Raw genomic sequence first — 18,912 nt, forward strand, 5'->3', positions numbered from 1 at the left:
GTTGGTGTCAAACCATCGGGGTTTGAGTGTAATGGGAAAACCCTAGAACGGTGTAGGTCACCCTAATGTCCAAACAAAAAATACAAGCAATAGTTACAATTATTTTTTGTTGTGTTTTTTCCATGATTAAAAAAAATACTTTGAAACTCGAAATTCAATGTTATTCTTCATGATTCACAGCACATCAAAATTTATCTACACCTCTTCATCAATCATAACATACACACTATTTTTTTACCGAAATCGGTATTTTTTTCGAAAAGTAGTCGATTTCACATTACCGAACATTACCGAAAGATTGGTAGACTTGGTGCTAATTACTGATAAACCGGTTATAGAAATGCTACTTTACCGAAACCTGATAAATTTACCAGATACCAATCGTTTAGCAGTTGAAAATTTGGAAAAAAAAAAATTAAAATTCCGTAGAGAAATCTAAATGGGTACAATTTTAGTTTGAGTTAATTTATAATCCGTTGACTGAAAAACTGATAAAATATGGCTAACATTGAGAAAATTCGCTCAAACTTTTTCGAAGAAAGTATGGAGCTTTCCTGCTCCTGGCAAAAGATGCAGAGTGCTAAATAAGTTTGCACAATTTTCCACAATTTGAACGCTTTTGTAATATTTTTTGTAATTGCCAAAAAGGTTGGTTGTCCTATACAAAACTGAAATGCTTTGCGAAAAGCTGGGTCTGCACCAATTGGAAATGGAATTGGAAAACAAAAATAAAACATTCAAAATTTTAATCTGCAAAAAATCTTATAAGTTAACTTGCACAATAAACTAATAATAGAGCAAAACATTTCAATATGTCATTGCAAGACAGAAAATTCCACCACAAATTTCCACGAAATCAATAAATCTGGCATCCCTGCCGTCCCAGACCAGTCCTGGCCGTCACCACGCTTGGCCATCGAAAACTATCGTTCAATGTCGTCTGGCTTGGTCTAGTCCGAGTCCGCACTGTAGTGATGACGGAACAGCGTTACCACGTCGTCATCCTCGCCGAACGCTCACACACTAATCCGGGTTGGTAAACAAATTGGAACCGTTTCTAAAACCTCCATAATTAATACCGATGTGCGACACTGACGCTGATTTTCCCGTGGTCCATCGAGGCTGACTGTGTGTCCGTCAATAGAAGTTCTGCCAACATTCCGTGGAACACGGCAGCTTGATTGGGAGGGGAATTAATCTAGATGGGAGCCGTTCGATAATCCGTTGAGCAATTACAGCTACATAGCTACCCTGATAGACTGAAATCCCGCGGTCGTGCGATTCGAAGCGTTATCTGCTCGAAGTCGATTGAGTCCTGCCATTTTCGGGCGTTTGTCGTGCGTTTGATTGACTGTCAGATGCTACATTTGCAGTTCGCGTTTATAATAGTAGGCGTAGTAATTTGATGACAGTTCAATTTGACATAGTCCATTTTTTTCCTTTGGAAAAAATAATCATCATCAATAATCAAAAATAATTCATTTTCAGTAAAATTTGTGAAATTTCTGGTGATTAGTGGGTGGCTACCAAGGTGGCTACAGTGTGGTTAAACATTTTAACGAACGGCACGGTACTTGAAAAATATGGTCAACATTTGTGTTTTGAGGCAGAAACGTGGTGGCCATCATCGAAGACGATTATCAGCCGATACACTTGGTAAGAATCTTTGAAAACAACCATCTATTTGTGTCTAATTTTCTCTCAATTTAATTTTTCAGACTCTAATTTCAATTGCATCATTTCCACCAAGAAATCACCAAGAAATCAGTTCATCGATTAAAGTGTTTGGAATTATAAGTAATTAGAATGAGTTCAATAAAAATAAATCGCTTTCAAACAAAAAATTACTTTTTTCTATAACAAAACCAAAAAAGCCGAAATATGTACGTCAGATAATGGCAGGACATTCTAAATAACAAAGTAGCCGGAAAACGGCCCGACAACGGCCCGTCAACGTCGATTTTCTCAAACGTCGATTTCGGCGATCGTCGGACAAAGTGTTGCAAATACGCACGAACAGGGCCCGAATTCCGTCGGACAAACCGTCGGAATTCGGGCCGTTTTGTCGAGCCGTCCGACGGATTTCGGGCCGTTGTCGGCCCCGTCCGTCAGTCAGGGTATGGCGATGCGAAGCAGCAGCATCAGTCAACAAACGGGTTTAAATCAGGAATAATTTAAGCCTCCGGTTTAAAGACCATAATGCGAAATAATTAATACCGTTGAATTGCAGGTCGAGCTGAATAATATGTCAACAATTTACAGCGAGGCTCCTAGCCAAAATAATCATTTACCAAATGGTTTTGGGTGGAAACAGAGCCCTGGCCGGGAATTACCAGGATTGCCGGAGTCAAATCAATTTGGACAACTGATTGAGAATGAAAGCAGGGTTTGATTCAGGTCAACATGTTTTATTTTTGCCCAGGCATCAGTAATCAATCCTATAAATTAAAATATGCTAGCCTTCTTCAATTCAAGGTATTCGATATTGTACTGAAGGCTCTGGCAATAGCACTCCGTCCATACTCCTAGACCTAAGTGAATGCTAAATGTGGGAACTGATACGCTAAAATAGTCATCTAACCAGAGCTAAGTCCAACTCATTTGAACCTAACAGGCCGTTTTCTTCTGGAGCAACCCGAGCTTTCGATAGTTGTTGGGGTGTTCAAATTTTCCACTTTCATTAAACATTTTTAGTCTCTTGAAATACTTTTTAATGTCATGATCTATCATGAAATTGTTTGGTTAAAGACATCCCTATAGAACTCAAGCACTTCTGCACCATTCATGCTACTGCGTATTCCATCAGATGGTCTCCGTCTTACGACAAGCTGTATGTCGATTGCCTATCAGTACACGGATCAAGAACCGTCCAACATTAGACCGGGGACGCCCCAAGTCCCACATAAAACGTCATCATTAAACATGTATCAAATAATTAACAACATATGCACAAACAAGTAGCGTCGGCCAGACTTGGACTCGTGGTGAATGGACTCCTCTGTGTTCCCGGCTCATCGAGCGGACTGCTGCTGCTGTACTTCATCATGAATCGTTCAGAGCGAGAAAGAGAACACGTGCCACCGCCGTACGCCCCCGACAAACGCACAAAAAAGTACTCACGACAAAAAAATTCTAGCAAACAAACAGAGGCAAAAAGAAGTAACGATTCCTCCTCTCCTGTTTTTCGTCCCTGCCTGATGATGTCAGAGAATCGGGAATGGCTTCCCCCCCCCCCCCCCCCCCCCCCTCGTCATCGTTGATTTAGAATTCAGGCACTTGTTCACACAAATACACTGGAGAGGGCCCCCCTCCCTCCTCCTCCACTGGGTGTGGGGGTGGACAACATAGTTAGAATGGGTCATTCATTATTCATTTGGCACAATTATGGCCTTATTGTGGGAGTATTCATTTTCCTCTCCCTGTACGTATAGTTTGACAGGTAAATTGGTACGTGGTAGGTTTTGTATTCCCGGGAACGTTAACTATTCTCGAGCATAAATAGTTAATATGAAACCATTATTTTGTTTTACGGTGTGGCAAATTACAAGTGAATGGAACAATACCGAGTCAAGTGCTTTCTGATAAATAACGAATATTGGTATAACATTTGGAAACAGTTCAAATTATGTTTGGGTTATTTGCTAAAAATCCACTGGGTGAGATAACTTAATGGAATACCCACAGCAGATTAAATTTATCGAACAACATTACCAGTAAGCATAAATAGTTTGACATTTTTGACCAAACCATATTCTATCCCAGAAAAAAAAACATAAATACTATTGAGTTTTGCGAAAAGCATTCAACGATTGCATCTCTAAAATGTCTTTATCATTTGACAATTAGCAATTGACTGAGAGATCAAACAACATTTTTTTTTCTTATATTTTAAAATTTTGCTGAAACTTTCAGTGTTGGCCTTGAAAATAAAACTATAATTGTAATTTGATTTTGTGAATTGTTATTTAAATCAAAAACAAAAGTTATGTTTATTTTAATACTTATCGAATAGATCGCAAAATTTGACTAATCTTAGCTGGGTAATTCTCCGCCAACTCAAACGAAATCAAAAAAAGTTGGCTCAAATCCTCTTAGATTCGCGTGAAACTTTGTTCTTTTTTTTCATTACTCAGATCACCAACTGTAAAAACAATTGGGATGTGTCATCGTACTAGAAATTCTATGTACTTTTCATACCTGCAACACCCAGAACTGGACATCGGCATACGAGAGGATAAAGAGCACGATTCGGTAGTAAAATGGTACTGTGTGCGGACGGAGAGGATAAATCCCGAAATTACCGAGAGTACTTTACTCATGGTTCATTTTCCAAAAAAGTTCATCTATCAAAAAAAAAAAAAGTACCGGTACCGAGACTCGAACCCAAGACCTTCGGCATATTGAACCGTGCCTTTGCCGTTTGGGCCACCATGGTTCGGTGACTAAGTGGCGGTCGTTTGTCCATATAAGCCACTCATAGGATGAACTGTTCCAATGAACGAATGAACACGCGAGAGGACTATACTCTCGCAAAATAGTACTTTCCTCACGTTTCTTTTCGTGAGGACTATCCCCTCGTTCTTTAACTTTGGGTGTATGAAAGCAAAAAATGCATTTTAAATTGATTTCAGTTGATAAGACTACAAATAACATTAAAAAATAATCATAAAATTTTGCAAATTTTATTTATTTAAATATGTTTTATTTGCTTCATTCAGGTAATCATAAAAGTCGTTTCTTTGTAAATGTTGTAACAGTTTGTTTTTCTTTAAATTCTTCAAATAGTATAATTCATAAATTTCAATTACACATCAGTATAATTAACCTCAAAATGCATTGGGAATAAAATATTGATGAATGTTGACATTTTTGAAAAATGTTCCTAGAAAATAGTTAAATTCTACGGAAAATTTACAAACATATGATTGAAAAGAGAAGTATCAGATACATTGTTTGCCAAATAGTTTCTGATTGGTGTTGTTAGCTTTTACAATGAAAATATATTTTATCAAAAACACTTTGTATGCCTCTCATTTATTGAGAAAGTTTCGAAAAACGAGGTTTATAAACTATATATTAAAAAATCGTCTATTTCAATTGAAAACAAATTTGCTAATTATTGCAAATCCCTTCAGTTCAAATAAATGAAAAAACTGATCTAAAAATTTTAATTCTATGGGTAATTCTCTACCAACTCACACGAAATCGGGAAACGTTGCCCCGACCCTCTTCGATTTGCGTGAAACTTTATCCTAAGGAGTAAGTTTTGTCCCTGATCACGAATACGAGGTCAGTTTTTTGATATCTCGTAACGGAGGGACAGTACGGCCGCTTCCATTTTTTTCGGTGAAAAGTACGTTTTTTCAGAATTCTGAGTACGCCATCAAATCGGGCGTACAATTTTACATAAAAGTCCCTTTGACACGAGAAATAACGAAAAAAAAGTCGATTTCAATTGAAAACAAATTTAGTGATTATTGCAAATCCCAATTGAAAATTTTTTAAGTGATTATTGCAAATCCCTTCAGTTTAAATTTAAAAAAAAACTAACCTAAAAAATCATTTTTTTTTCTAATCATCGACCCTATTCTCATATTCTAAATATTTTCAAAACACGGAAATCACCATTCAAGCTAACACGTCTTCAATCTCAAATGATGTCCGCATCGATATCTCAATTTCCCGATAATCTCGTCGTCGTCGTCGTGCAAATATGTATCGCGCCAATAAAAGCACTCCCATTCGCAATTCATGTCGCGTTTTAGTAAACATGGACCCGGCTCGGCTGAGTGTTTTTCGCACGTTTTCCAGCTGTCATCGGTGGTGCGTGCGTGCGTGCCGCAGCCGTGCATCAAATGCGTTACGAGACGGGGGGGGGATCGCTCGCGACAATTATTTGGATCGGCGCAAATAAAAAGCAAATATTGCACGGCCATCCCGAAAATGGCTGTATATTCTGCACGTTTCAATAAATTCAATATTTATTATCGTAACATAAAATTACTCGCACACACACACATGTCTACACACATGCCAGTTTTATTGGAACGATAGACGACTTTGGGGGGGACACTGTCGAAAATAAAAAGTAATTCTACATTGACTTCCATGTAAAATCACATGAGCTTGAAAATCTTCAAACTTCAAGCGAGTTTCCTCTAATATTGCAACGTGTAAATTTACGTCAATGTCATGCAAATCTATTTTATAACAACTGTGCCCTCTCTGGGATTCCCATCCCAAGTCACATGGCACAGATGCACCGGATACCTCCGGAGTGCGCCCGTCAACGCACGAAAAGTGCGTGTTCGTTTAAATTTTCAAACACTTGCCATCCCTAGGTACACAAACGCACACCCGCACGGCAATTACCTGGCGCCGTGGCGTCCTCCCCCATTCCTCATCGAACTTCGACCCCCAACCGTCGTCGGTAAGTGGGTGGTGGAAAACTGTTTTTGCTTTTATCGGTGCATGTTTACACTTGGCTCCCACCAAACTCCCACGTGGGTGGGTGAGAGTTACTGTCAGTGTGTATGTGCGTTTGCAGACACACAAAAGTACACACAGTTACGAAGTATGTAGATTCCACTTGGGATGTTTCACCGTCGATGATGTTTAGACGAATGGTAAGTGATATTGGAAGGAGCCGTTCAGTGTTTATTGATACCATTTGCAGTGTTATTGGCAGCGGAAAAGACAACGACGAAGATGGCAACCTTGCTGGTAAAGTTCATGGTAAGATGTTTTGATGTGTGATTGAGTTTTTTTTTTTTTTGTTTTTTTTTTTTTTTTTGATAAAAAGTTATCCCAGTTCACCTCAAGCTGTTTTAGGTATTCAAAAAGATTAGCAACATAACACAAAAAAATGATTATTTTTTTTCGACGATTATTCATAATATATATATACATGAACTTCAAAAGCAAGTAATTCATTGAGATTTCGGTCATCCGATTTATCCGATTTATATATTTTTTTCAAACTTTTTTGGTGCCTTCGGTATGCTCAAAGATGCCATTTTGCATAATTAATTTGTCCATATAATTTTCCATACACAATTTGGCAGCTCTCCATACAAACATGATTTATGAAAATTCAAAATCTGTATCTATTGAAGGAATTTTTTGATCGATTTGGTGTCTTCGGCAAAGTTGTAGGTATGGATATGGACCACACTGAAAAAAATAGTACGCAGTAAAAAAAGGTGATTTTAAATTTCACTTGTTGTCACTAAAAGATGATTTGCAAAAAAATATATATTTATTTTTTATTTTTCGATTTGTTTTAGCAGGGATGCTCAAAGCTTTTGAGTGGTGGGCCAAATTTGAAGCTCTCATGAGCTTGCGGGCGAAACCAACATTTTTGTCATTTTTTGGGGGTTAACTTTGGCTGTGTTTTTTTTTCTAAAATATCCTATATTTTAAGTAAAAAGAAGTATGCAGTAATTTTCCTTGTGTCTCAGATTATGCCTCTACCCATTTGTTTACAATCTAAATAAAAATGGTGTCATTTTATAGCAGAAAATGTAAAAATAAACAAAAAATTGAAAAAAGTGACTGTAAAAAATTAGATAGGAGGTGGTAGAATAGGCCAAATACTATTTAAAACAATAAAAAGTTGCTAAAAATGACCTGAACTCGAGAAAATTAAAAAAATTCGAAACAAAAAATTGGGCAGTAGAGGGTTAAAACTAAGTTTCAAATTTATAGGCATTTTCAGTGGAACAAATTTGATATAAAACGTGAACACTTTTGATTCTTGTTACGACATCAGTTCTAAATGCAATATGAATCGATAATTTTATAAACAAAACTAGTTTTATAGAATTTCAGTCAAAATTGTGACTTTTTAACAATTATACCTAAAATTTATACATGTTTAAATGCGTATAAGGCCGTTGCAAATATTTTTAAAGTTTATGTCGCCCCCTCTTCAAAATTGTTCAGAAAAATCAGCATTACCATTAGCATTAGCATTTGGAGGACGCCCCACCACCGGGAGGCTCCACAACGCTTATCCCACTGTTTGGTGTGGTTGTGTTAGACCCTCATCCGGAACAATAATCCAACACGGGAGATACCATGTCTTCATCTTTTGATGAGTGTGTAATACAACCCAGGGCATAAGGGGGTCCTGGCCTGGTCCAAGCTATCCTCAGGGATGGGGAGGATCGTTAGTAAACACCTCCCAAGTAGCAAGCCAAATGCTTCTAAGTTTTATCAGTTTTTATAAAACATTTGATAAAAGCGTCTTTCTTTTATAAAAGCTTCTATCAAGTCTTTTTGGTCTTGGCAAAATACTGTTCTAGAAATATCTTGAAAAAATCTCGAAAAGTTCTTGAAGAACATGCAGCAAAGTTTTATTAATATCTTTTTAATTTACTTACAGTTATCTTGAAGAAGATATTCCCTGAACAATTTGACTTCACTAAATCAGTATTAAAACCAAGTTGTTTAGGGAAAGCTTTATTCGAAATCTTTTTGTCTTGACCTTTCAAATGTCAAACTCAGTATTTTTTTAGCAGCAAAGAAGATCGGACGTTTCCAAAGTTCCGGGCAAGCTCTTTTATTTAATTTATTAAGCAAAAAGTGTATACTGCGTACGTAATTTTTATGTGAGTTAGTGATTAAATTGTGTCAAATTTAGATTCGTGCGGTGAACAAAGAAGTTAGTGTTGTGCTTCTTTCTAAGCTTCCGGCATTGAAAATTGGAAGACGTTTCCGCATCATTATGTGAAAAAGTGACAAGCATTCTTATCTGTTGTTATAAATAAATAAAGAACGGTGAACTGAACGCAATCCTAGTTTTATTCAAATATTCGTCAACTCGCTATTCGTAATTAACGAAAACGACGAAAATGTGCCAACACATGGTTTTTTGGATCTACCTCCAGTGGGCTAAAACTTGCATGCGCTACGGTCGCAGTATTGTGCATTTTACTCTGGGTTAAAACTATATCAAAGCTCACTTCAGTCTAGAACCCCTTGATTAACCTTTAACAAGAGCTTTTCAAGAAACGTTGTTCTTGATCGAGAGCATCTCCAGAAAAGATGTTTTTCTATTAGCTTCCAGTAAGAACAAATAGATTTAACGAATTTCGCCATGTTTAAATGAAAAAATAGCGACCTAGATGGACGCCATGATGATGTTTATAGCTATACAAGAAAAGTTTGCTTCAATTTTATAAAAATGAGAGTTATTCTGATAAAATAATGTATTCGGTATCTATTTTTTCGAGGTATCCCTAGAAATTGATTGGTGAAATTTTAATGGCAGGATATTCTCGATATGATTGGATCGATAATCAAACACTTATTTATATAATTATTATATTATTGTCACCGAATAAAGTTGGCCATTTGTCGTTTAAAGTTTCAAAGAATAGTTGGATTTAATAAAATAAATCTTGCACCCATATTTTCTTGATAAAGTATAATTTATCCTGATCAAGAATAAATAAGTTTAAATTATGTTTTATTGCGGCTACCAAGAGATCTTCAATAAAGCTATAAGTTTGATTAGCTTTAGAATAAGTTCTATTAGATCTCTTGAGAGTATCTGGAGAGTCCGTTAAAAATCAACAGCAATACTGTTTGACTCTAGAACTCTCCTGAAATACGCTCTTGACAACCTCCTAAAATGGTCCATTTTACACTTAATGCGGCTTTAACTCTTCTTTATTGCTGCTTTCAGGATAAAGCGGTTTTTTGCTCGAATCTTTCCAGAGACTCTTAAAATATACTTCCAGAGTGAATTAAAACTTAAATTGTTACTTGGGCTATCTAAAGTGCGCAAGGACCCCTACGTCACCTTAGTGGTATAGATGCTTGTAGGGAGGTTTTGGACTCAATGTTAGTAGGAGAGGTAGAACCCTAGGATACACCTCGAAAGGCGTTGCGGGTTGGTTGTAACAGTATTCCTAATTCCAGTATAGCTCACCAAGTCGTCATGGCCTAGTGGTTAGCATTTTTGCTTACCAATCTAAAGGACGGGGGATCGAACCCCGCCTCGAGCGACTTTTGTTTTTCGTTCATATTCATCAATTCAAATTTCTGTGTTCTTAACTTTCTCGTTGGGAGCAGATGGGAATTAAACCCACAACCATTCGCTTACAAAGCAAACACCGTAACCAGTCAGCCACGGCCGCTCCCTTCAAAATTGGCCAGAAAAATCAGGGGGCAAAAAAAAAATTTCCGAAAAACTTCAAAATTTCCATGAAAATAGAAGTCTAAACAACTGAAAACAATCTTAAATGCATTTTTCTGCATTGATATTCATATTTAGCATGTTTGGGCTTATTATAAAATATTTTGAATTTTTGCAAAATTCCAATGTGAACCATGAAAATTATAACTTTTGCAAGAATAAAAGTTTCGTCAATACTTAGATATCTAGGAAACTTATGATGGCAAAACAACTGGACAGGTGTATAATGCATTTTAGACTACTTTTTTTTTATTGAAATGTTGAAACCATGACTCGTAATTTCCATTTTTAGTTTTTTTTATTTGAATAAAAAAAATTAAATCCTTTCAATGTCACCCCGGTTTACGGTACCATGGATAGGTTAAAGTCGAGAGGTGGTTGAACATTTTTTGGCTGAATACAATCGTGATTTCACAAATATAATGAAATTAAAAGGGTGTTCAATTTAATGCACTTGTATTTTCATTAAAATTCTAATAATTATTTGCAAAACATATTTCAATAGAATTGACTCAAACTTAGAAAAATTGTGGAAAAGGATTTTTCAACAATAATTCATCCAATTTCAAACAAAATTTAATACATTTTGGTCTGCCTAAATCAAATGATTGTCAATTAGATTCATAATCCAAATGTCATGTGTTTGAAACCCGATGGGGACAATTCAATAGATTAGCCAAATTTGAAGTTTTATAACTTATTTCTAAAAATGTTTGATAATTTTTTTTGACGAAATTACTTTATCTTACATTCAGTTTTCGATAAGAGAGATTTTTCAACAAAATATTCAGGATCAAAGCATGGATAAACCATTTTTTTTTTAATTGTACAACATACATTTAAATTTTTATAAATCACTTTAAGTGGTAAAAGGGCCATTTTACATGATATTTCAAAATGGTTCCGCGGGCCACTAAAAATCACCTCGCGGGTTACGTTTGGCCCGCGGGCCATACTTTGGTCACCCCTACTTTAGGAGACATCAAATGCCATTTTTTCAGAAATTTCCAGAATGTCTAATCTAATCTAATCTAATCTAACCCTAGCGCAGCCAGTCTTTCGAAGGCATCCTGCAAAATGCCTTAGGTTGATTAACGCCTAGTCATTATTAACAATTGCAGTGCCCAATGCAATAAATTGCTTTGAAACATCACAAACGTTAAAGCGGCCAGGCCAACTGCGTAAAGTTTACCGCAAAGATGATTCTTTGAATTGGATTGAGTTTGAACACGAATGTTCAAACAACAACACATTTCTGAATCGACAGGGGAGGAAGAAACGTGGGGATCCCCTGCTCACGTTCCTGTTTGTAGGAGCAATAAATCGTTGGGAGCCACCAGCTAAGAAGTTTTGGTGCTCCGTGACCCTCGAGGATGGGACACTGTATTTCCACAAATGCCCTGGACACTATTTGCCGCGGTTATAGCGCAACAACTCGCTCTTTTTCAGAAATTTCCAGAATGTGCAAACAAAAACCATTTACCGAATTATGATTTTTTTTTTCAAGAAAATCGAAATATTGGTCTCAAAAAATTTTCACCTTATTTTTCTATGTAAAATCGAATTTTCAATCAAAAAGTACTCTAGTGAAATTTTCATAAAGTGCACCGTTTTCAAGTTATAGCCAGTTTTAGGTAACTTTTTTGAAAATAGTCGCAGTTTTCCATTTTTTTTAAATTAGTGACATGTTTGCCCACTTTTGAAAAAATATTTTTGAAAAGCTGTGAAAATTCTTTATATTTTCCTTTTTTGAACTTTGTTGATACGACTCTTAGCTGCTAAGATATTGCCATGCGATGATTTAAAAAACAGGAAAATTTATGTTTTCTTAGTCTCACTCAAACAACCCACAATTTTCTAATGTCATTATCTCAGCAACTAATGGTCCGATTGTCAATGTTAAAATATCAAACATTCGAGAAATTTTTCGATCTATCCGGAAACAATATTTCTGGAGTTTTTTTTCTAAAAGGTCCAATAAACCAAATTTCCAGTTTTTGCTTTTGGGTGTTTTTAGAACCGCCTTGAGTCAGGGGTATTAAAAAATACCCAAAATACAAAAATTGAAAATTTGGTTTATTGGTCCTTTTAAAAAAAAATCTCTAGATTTTGTTTCATTTTAATCAAGACTAGCATTTCAAAAGGGCGTAATGATTGATGTTTAGACCCAAAGGCACCAAAATAGTTTCAGCCGGATTAAAAATAACAAAATTAAAATAAAATAAGACCTATTTCGTAGAGATTTGTTCATACCAGAGCATTGCAGTTCCGGAGGACTTCATCTGAATCAGAGTCAACAGATCGTCGTTGTTCGAGTCGACCAATCTCGCGATGCTAGGTTGAGAGCTGAATTCTTTTAAAATCTTGTTCGAAATATCTTTTAAATAGAACTGTTATGCAGTAATTGCACTTAAACAGATTAGATCAAAATCACATAGTAAAATTTTGCATTGCACTGGTTCATTTTCAAATTTCAAAGCGGAGTATAATTCCCACAATGCCATCGATAGACTCAAATGCCAAATCCTGACCAGCTCAACCATCCGTCAAATAAGATCCTCCTCTATGAACAAAGTCCAGCGCAACCAGATTGATGACACCAACCCATCAATCCAAACCCATTTGTCCTATTTAGTCCCATCCCTGATTTTCGCGAGTTTCATGAACAGAAAAAAAACCACTCACCTCTTCTTCGTTGCTGGCCGTGTTGACCGAGTCCATGCTCTGCGACAGCGCCAACGGTGCCATCGGTGTCATCTGTCCCATCGAGGTGTCCATTTTGTTGACCTGACTGCCGGGCGCACCGACAAGACTGTTCTGGCTCTGGCCGACGAGGCTGTGGTTGTTGTTGACGCTGTTGACGACGCCGCTGAGCGAACCGTTGATGGACTGTGTACTGACAGCCGGATTGGATTGGGCGACGATTGGTGATGTGAACATTGGCTGCTGCTGCTGTTGATGGGCTTGCGATACGGCGACTGCTGCGGCGGCGGCGGCGGCTGCGTTGGCAGAATCTACCAGCAACTGGTGGTGCTGCTGGAACTGTTGTTGCTGCTGCTGCTGCTGTTGCTGCTGTTGCAGTTGGTTGTGGTGGTGCAACAGAGCGGCTGCGGCGGCAGCGGCCGAAGCCGGTGGATGGGCGGGCACGAGGCAGCTACCTAAGGCCGGAATGGTCGCACCGGCACCGGCCAGCGAGTTCGTGCACAGTCGCTTCGGCGATAGGACTTGCGGGGCGCTCGCTACCGTGATTTGCGGCGCTGGCCTGCGTTTCACCACGGTCGACGAAATGGTGACGGAATTTATGGACGCACTATTGAATCGAACACCATGTGTCGATTCTGGAAGGGGAGAGAGAGAGAGAAGGGGGGAAAATGGGTTAAATTTTGTGGCAAAAACAATTGCGCGGCAATTATTGCTCATTGATTGAACTCTGCATAATTAATTGCGTTCATTGGGGGTGCTCAGAGCCGTACCGAGGGTGCTATCTGGCTAGATCAATCCCTCAAAACCCCCCGATTACGTGCCTGATCCCACTGATCATTACGGTCAGCAACTCTTAGTCACACATCTGAAGCTGCAAACTCACCTTGTCGATGCACACAGCTGTGCCCCCAACCATGCTTTGATTCGTTAAACTATGCATAAAAATACCCCAAAACGCATCAATCAGTTGGTGTGAGAGAGAGAGAGAGGACGAGCATGTTTTCAATCTGTGCCTTGCATAATTAATTTTTCCGAAAATTAAAAATGTATCGCAAACAGCTGAGGTTTCGTTTCGCGGTGCTCCCATACTCAGCTCCTGGTGTTGCATTTGTGTCGAAGCTTTTGATTAACGGTTTGGAAAAAAAGTGCAGACCTTCGCTTGAAAATCGGGAGCATAAAAAAACACAACACCACGCACATCCACAACATGCATTCATTTGCTTTTAAATTGTTCATTAATATGAAATTAAACGCGACCTTTTGCGCGATCACAGGTGAACCAAGCGCGGCTCATCACACGGAACAGCAGGGTCTACGGACAAACAGTGCGGTTTCCGTGTCGATTGCCCATTCGTTATTCATTGATTGCAACGGCACCCCGGTCATAGCTGAGCACAGAGAAGTGCTACAATTCCGACTTGGTTCAACGCGTCGGGAAGTTTGGGCTTTGAAAGAACTTGAAATATTATCCATTCGAATAATCTGACTTCATTTCATCTTAATGCAAAATCTTTTTTAACAACTGCTTGGAAGGCACGCCGCCGGTCCACTGTAAAATGACAGAACAAATCTTACCATAACATTGCAGCTTCGAAGGCACGGGGACGGATTAGAGCTCAACTTGATTGTTCAAGGCCTAATTCAATACAATCCCAAGTCGTCATGGTCATGCTATCTTGTCACACGTCTATTTTGAGCCAAATTGGGTTAGGTACTTCATTTTGTTTACATCACAACGTCTCACCATTTGACCATCACAGATCCCCAAAATTTGATTTCAATCCTGAGATATGCAACAAAATCTGGAAAACTCCGTGAAGTTTCTATCTTCACTTGCCATGAAATTGCTATAAGTGCGACAACTGGCCAAAGGGATTTCAGTTCAGAACGCGTTTGACACACGTGCATGCCCGACTACTGTAAACATTTTAATCATAACTAGGGACTCCAGCAATCAAATTTAACACAGCGCTTTGTTATTGTTTACATTGCATGCTCTTGTTTTGATTATTAAAGTTCAAACATTAAAATTGCATTAAAACGCATTTTTTCCCGAAACGTCAAAAAGCGATGTGCGACAAGATAGTTCGACAGCGCCGAATTACAATAATAGCATACTGGAACTTATTATTTACAAACTAGGCATGATTTCTACAATCAATAAATTGAAACACGCTTCGCCACTTTGATGCAAATTCCTGAGCAGCAAATATCTCTACCAAGACATGCAATTGCAGTGAAACTACATGCACCGCACTTTACAGAATTTCCAATCCGTCCTCGTCCGGAGGAACCGCAACACGGACGGCAAGCAGAATGACGCTCTCATCAACTCGATGTTGTCATGCTATCTTGTCGCTCGTCGTTTTTTGACGTTTCGAGAAAAACGCGTTTTAATGTTTGACCTTGAACAAATGTAAACAATAACAAACACGTTTTGTTCAACGCGTTCTGGCCTAAAATACCTTTGGCCAGTTGTCGCATTTGTCCCGCCCGTGTGGATCAATCGGACCGCGCACTGGACTCACAATCCAGAGGTCGCCGGTTCGAATCCCGCGGCGGACGCTCTAATATTCTTTGTGTAAATATGGGTATTCGGCGCCGTCGCTCCGTGCCATACTTTCATACACTTAGGAGCCCAGGGCGGCGAAGTCCTTGTAGATAAAAGGAAGACACTAGTGGTTGGTACTAGCAATGGTGGCCGACAGCTATAAAGTCAACTTCGTTAGTTGTCGCACTTACAGTAATTTTCAGGGTGTGTCAAGATGGCACGCAAAGCTTCAAACTTCTTTCTTATGAAGAAAGACAACAATTCACGGAGTTTTTTTCCGATTTTTGTTGAGTATCTCAGGATTGAAATCGAATATCGGGGATCTGTGAAGGTCAAAAGATGAGGCATTTAAAGCTCCAAACAATACCTTCCTTACTCAATTTGGCTCAAAATTGACGTGCGACAAGATAACACGATCATGACGAACTGAGCACGCAACGGCAACGATCGATCACTTCTCCTTTGAGGTTAGGAGGCAATCAGTGTTGTCGCTTTGGTAAACCCACACTTCTACTGCCTTCTGTCAAAGCCGTCACACTGTATTGGTGGCCACCGCGATTCTAAGCTGGGAGCACTGTTACTAAATTTTATCTCATGTTTGTTGGTTTGTTTTTTTTTTTTTAATCAAATAATCTCAAAATCTTGAAAAGGTAAGCTACTCGAAACCAAAAACAAAATTTAAACTTTTAATAGTGCCACCAGCGCCAGGTGCACAGCAGTTGGAGAGGTTCGCACAGCAATTCCCACAGCTTCCTACTCCCGAGCTGCATAGGCTAAACGCTGGAACCCGTTCCGCGGCGCGATTTCTTCCCACCACAAAACAACTAGTTGGCATCACTGCAACGGAGGCGTGAAGCTGGGGCACCCAGGGAAAACTACTTTCGGTTGATTTGAAGCAAACAAGCGTGCTACAGTGAGTTGCAACGAGACGCGCGTCGGGACGCAACCTTGGCAGGAATGTTTGTTGTGGTGGGTGAACCGTTCGGCGGGGAGAAGTGTTTTGGTCTGGTTCGGTGTGGCCCTAGGTTTGTGCGAATCTGATGACGCGTTGAAGTGCAAAGTGGCCAGATTATCGTGGGATCTGGATTTGGGAAACTGAAGTATTTTGCTGGGCATAGCTCAAAAGGTTTTGGTTTTGGTTTTGGTTTTGGTTTTGGTTTTGGTTTTGGGTTTGGTTTTGGTTTTGGTTTTGGTTTTGGTTTTGTTTACCAAATGTATATTTGTACACGGGTTGAATATTTCAGTCAAAGTTTTTTTTTTCTTCGAATTACAACATCACTTTAACAAAAAGGGTGATACCATTTAGCTCTGCTTGAACAAATAACCCCCTGACAAGCTGATCCTTTTCCCGCTAGAAACCAGAGGGGAAAACCCATCCTGTCACTCGAGTGGGAAAGCTTTTTCCCCCTCGTTCGTTATGCTAATTAATTATCTCAAACGCCGCTGCACGACATCACGCAGCCATAAATCAGGACCCTTCTCCAAGTCAGAGGGTGGTATAGACCCCACGACGGGGGTGGCTTTTGCTTACTTTGGCATCGATCATGAGACCACCCCCACCCCTCCTCCATTAATTGAGTTATCAGAATCGCGGTGTAAACATCTCCCTTCAATCACCTCTGCGATGTTCATGCGGTATCGTGGGAATGTCAATGGCCGCGGGTCTTCAGTCAATAAACCACGGTGGACGGATTGCAGGACGTTTGCATTTGCGGCGGTTGGTCGGCCATGGCCAATCTTGAGCCGCGGTTTCGCATGGCTGGATGACACGCACCAGCAGGCAAACCACTGCAGTTTGAGAGATGGTTGGGTGTGAATGAACCCGCAGCTAGCAGGTATGTTTTTATTAGAAATTAATTGACTGTAAATTTCAATCAAACTCACCACCTTTATAACTAACTGCCCGCCGCATGCGCCACACAATAAATTCAATGTGGCAATAATTAAGTTGAAGTGTGCAGAAATCAATAAATAGGTCGTTAACCGTCGTTAGTATAAACACTTGGTGGGTTATTATGGTATGGTACGGACTGCTTACCATGGTTGATTTAAAGCGCTGACGGTCGTGCAGGCATATTGTCTTGATGTTTTGAGTAATTAACTAGCTTTGATGTGAAACAATGCACTTTGTTTATCAAAGGCTAAACGAAAATATAATTTAATTTTCTCTATGATTGAGGTAAGCATATTGACGCCGTCGTGCTATTATGTCGTATACGTAGCTTTTTGACGTTCCGAGAAAAACGCGTTTTGATGTTTGACCTTGAATAAACAAAAACGAGAGCACGTTATGCAAACAATAATAAACACGTTTTGTTTGGTTGACCATTCTGTGCATTGCCCCGAAGGTTGGTTGGATTTGGTTGCTGGAGTCTCGAAATATAATTGAAAATGTTTACGGTAGTCGAGCTTGTCCCTGTGTCAAACGCGTTCTGACCTGAAATCCCTTTGGCCAATTGTCGCACTTACATACATTTTCAGGCTGTGTCAAGAAAGCACGACAAGATTGAAATTTTTTTCATATGGAAAGTGACAAAAATGCACTGAGCTTTTTCGGTGTTTATTGAATATCTCATGATTGAAAACGAATGTTGGGGATCAAAAGGTGAAAAGGTCAAAAGGTGAGGCATTGTGAGCTGCACAAAATGGCGTTCTGAACTCAATTTGGCTCAAAATCGACATACGACAAGTTAGCACGAGAGCGACGATATCGTTTGCATTTTATTCGGGACTGCAGAGTCGGATATCTTTTTCAGTGACTCCAACTCCGACACCGACTTTAGTTCTAGGAGATTGAAGGACCGAATTCTCAGAATTCAATAAAACTTCGATATTGATCAAAATACTTTCACCGAACGCTACCTGTATTATGAACATCGTCATGTGACCTAGTTTTCGGGGCCATGTATAACCCAAACTGTGTCCATTCAGCACCGTGAAACAAACTCAACAGGACAGAACACAATTCCCAACTGAACCCTCTGTGCGACACGTTCCGTTATCCCCCCAAAACAAAGCTTCAAACGGGTGCTTTTGTTTTCGTCCTGGTTAGACACCATCCTCCTTGTTTCTCCCCCTTGGGGGGAGACGACGCAAAATTAAACTTGTAAAATTAATTAACGCTGCCCTGTTCGGCAGAGGCATGACAACAACTACACGGCCGTTTTTTCCTGCTCCGGCATTGTCAGGCGATAGGGCTCTGGCTGGCTCCTGTCCAACTGTTAATTTTTCAGCACTTGTACCTCTGGGGGCAAACAACAGTGCACAAACACACACAACCGGCAGGACCATGCAGGTCATCGGTTGGGGTTGGATGGTTGAAGCTGTGTTTGAAGGGACAGCTTGGGGGATTCAATTCTACACTAAATTCTATCTATATACCTGATCTACCTCTACTTTCTGTATAGTTTTCCACTCTAACCTCTTCAAAAAATAACTTCTACTTGAAACTCAA

General features: G+C 39.2%; 1 protein-coding gene across 1 annotated transcript in view; it reads right to left on the reverse strand.

The window, feature by feature from the left end:
• LOC6044876 (protein couch potato) overlaps positions 1–18,912 on the reverse strand; it is a 346,765-nt gene that overhangs the window by 291,450 nt on the left and 36,403 nt on the right. The window contains exon 2 of the mRNA XM_038259795.1: positions 12,890–13,542. Within this exon, the coding sequence (XP_038115723.1) occupies positions 12,890–13,144 (255 nt within the window). The 5' untranslated portion in view covers positions 13,145–13,542. The remainder of the gene's footprint in view (positions 1–12,889; positions 13,543–18,912) is intronic.

Source organism: Culex quinquefasciatus, chromosome 3 (assembly GCF_015732765.1).
Source record: "Culex quinquefasciatus strain JHB chromosome 3, VPISU_Cqui_1.0_pri_paternal, whole genome shotgun sequence".
In the NCBI taxonomy this organism is placed as follows: Eukaryota; Metazoa; Arthropoda; class Insecta; order Diptera; family Culicidae; genus Culex; species Culex quinquefasciatus.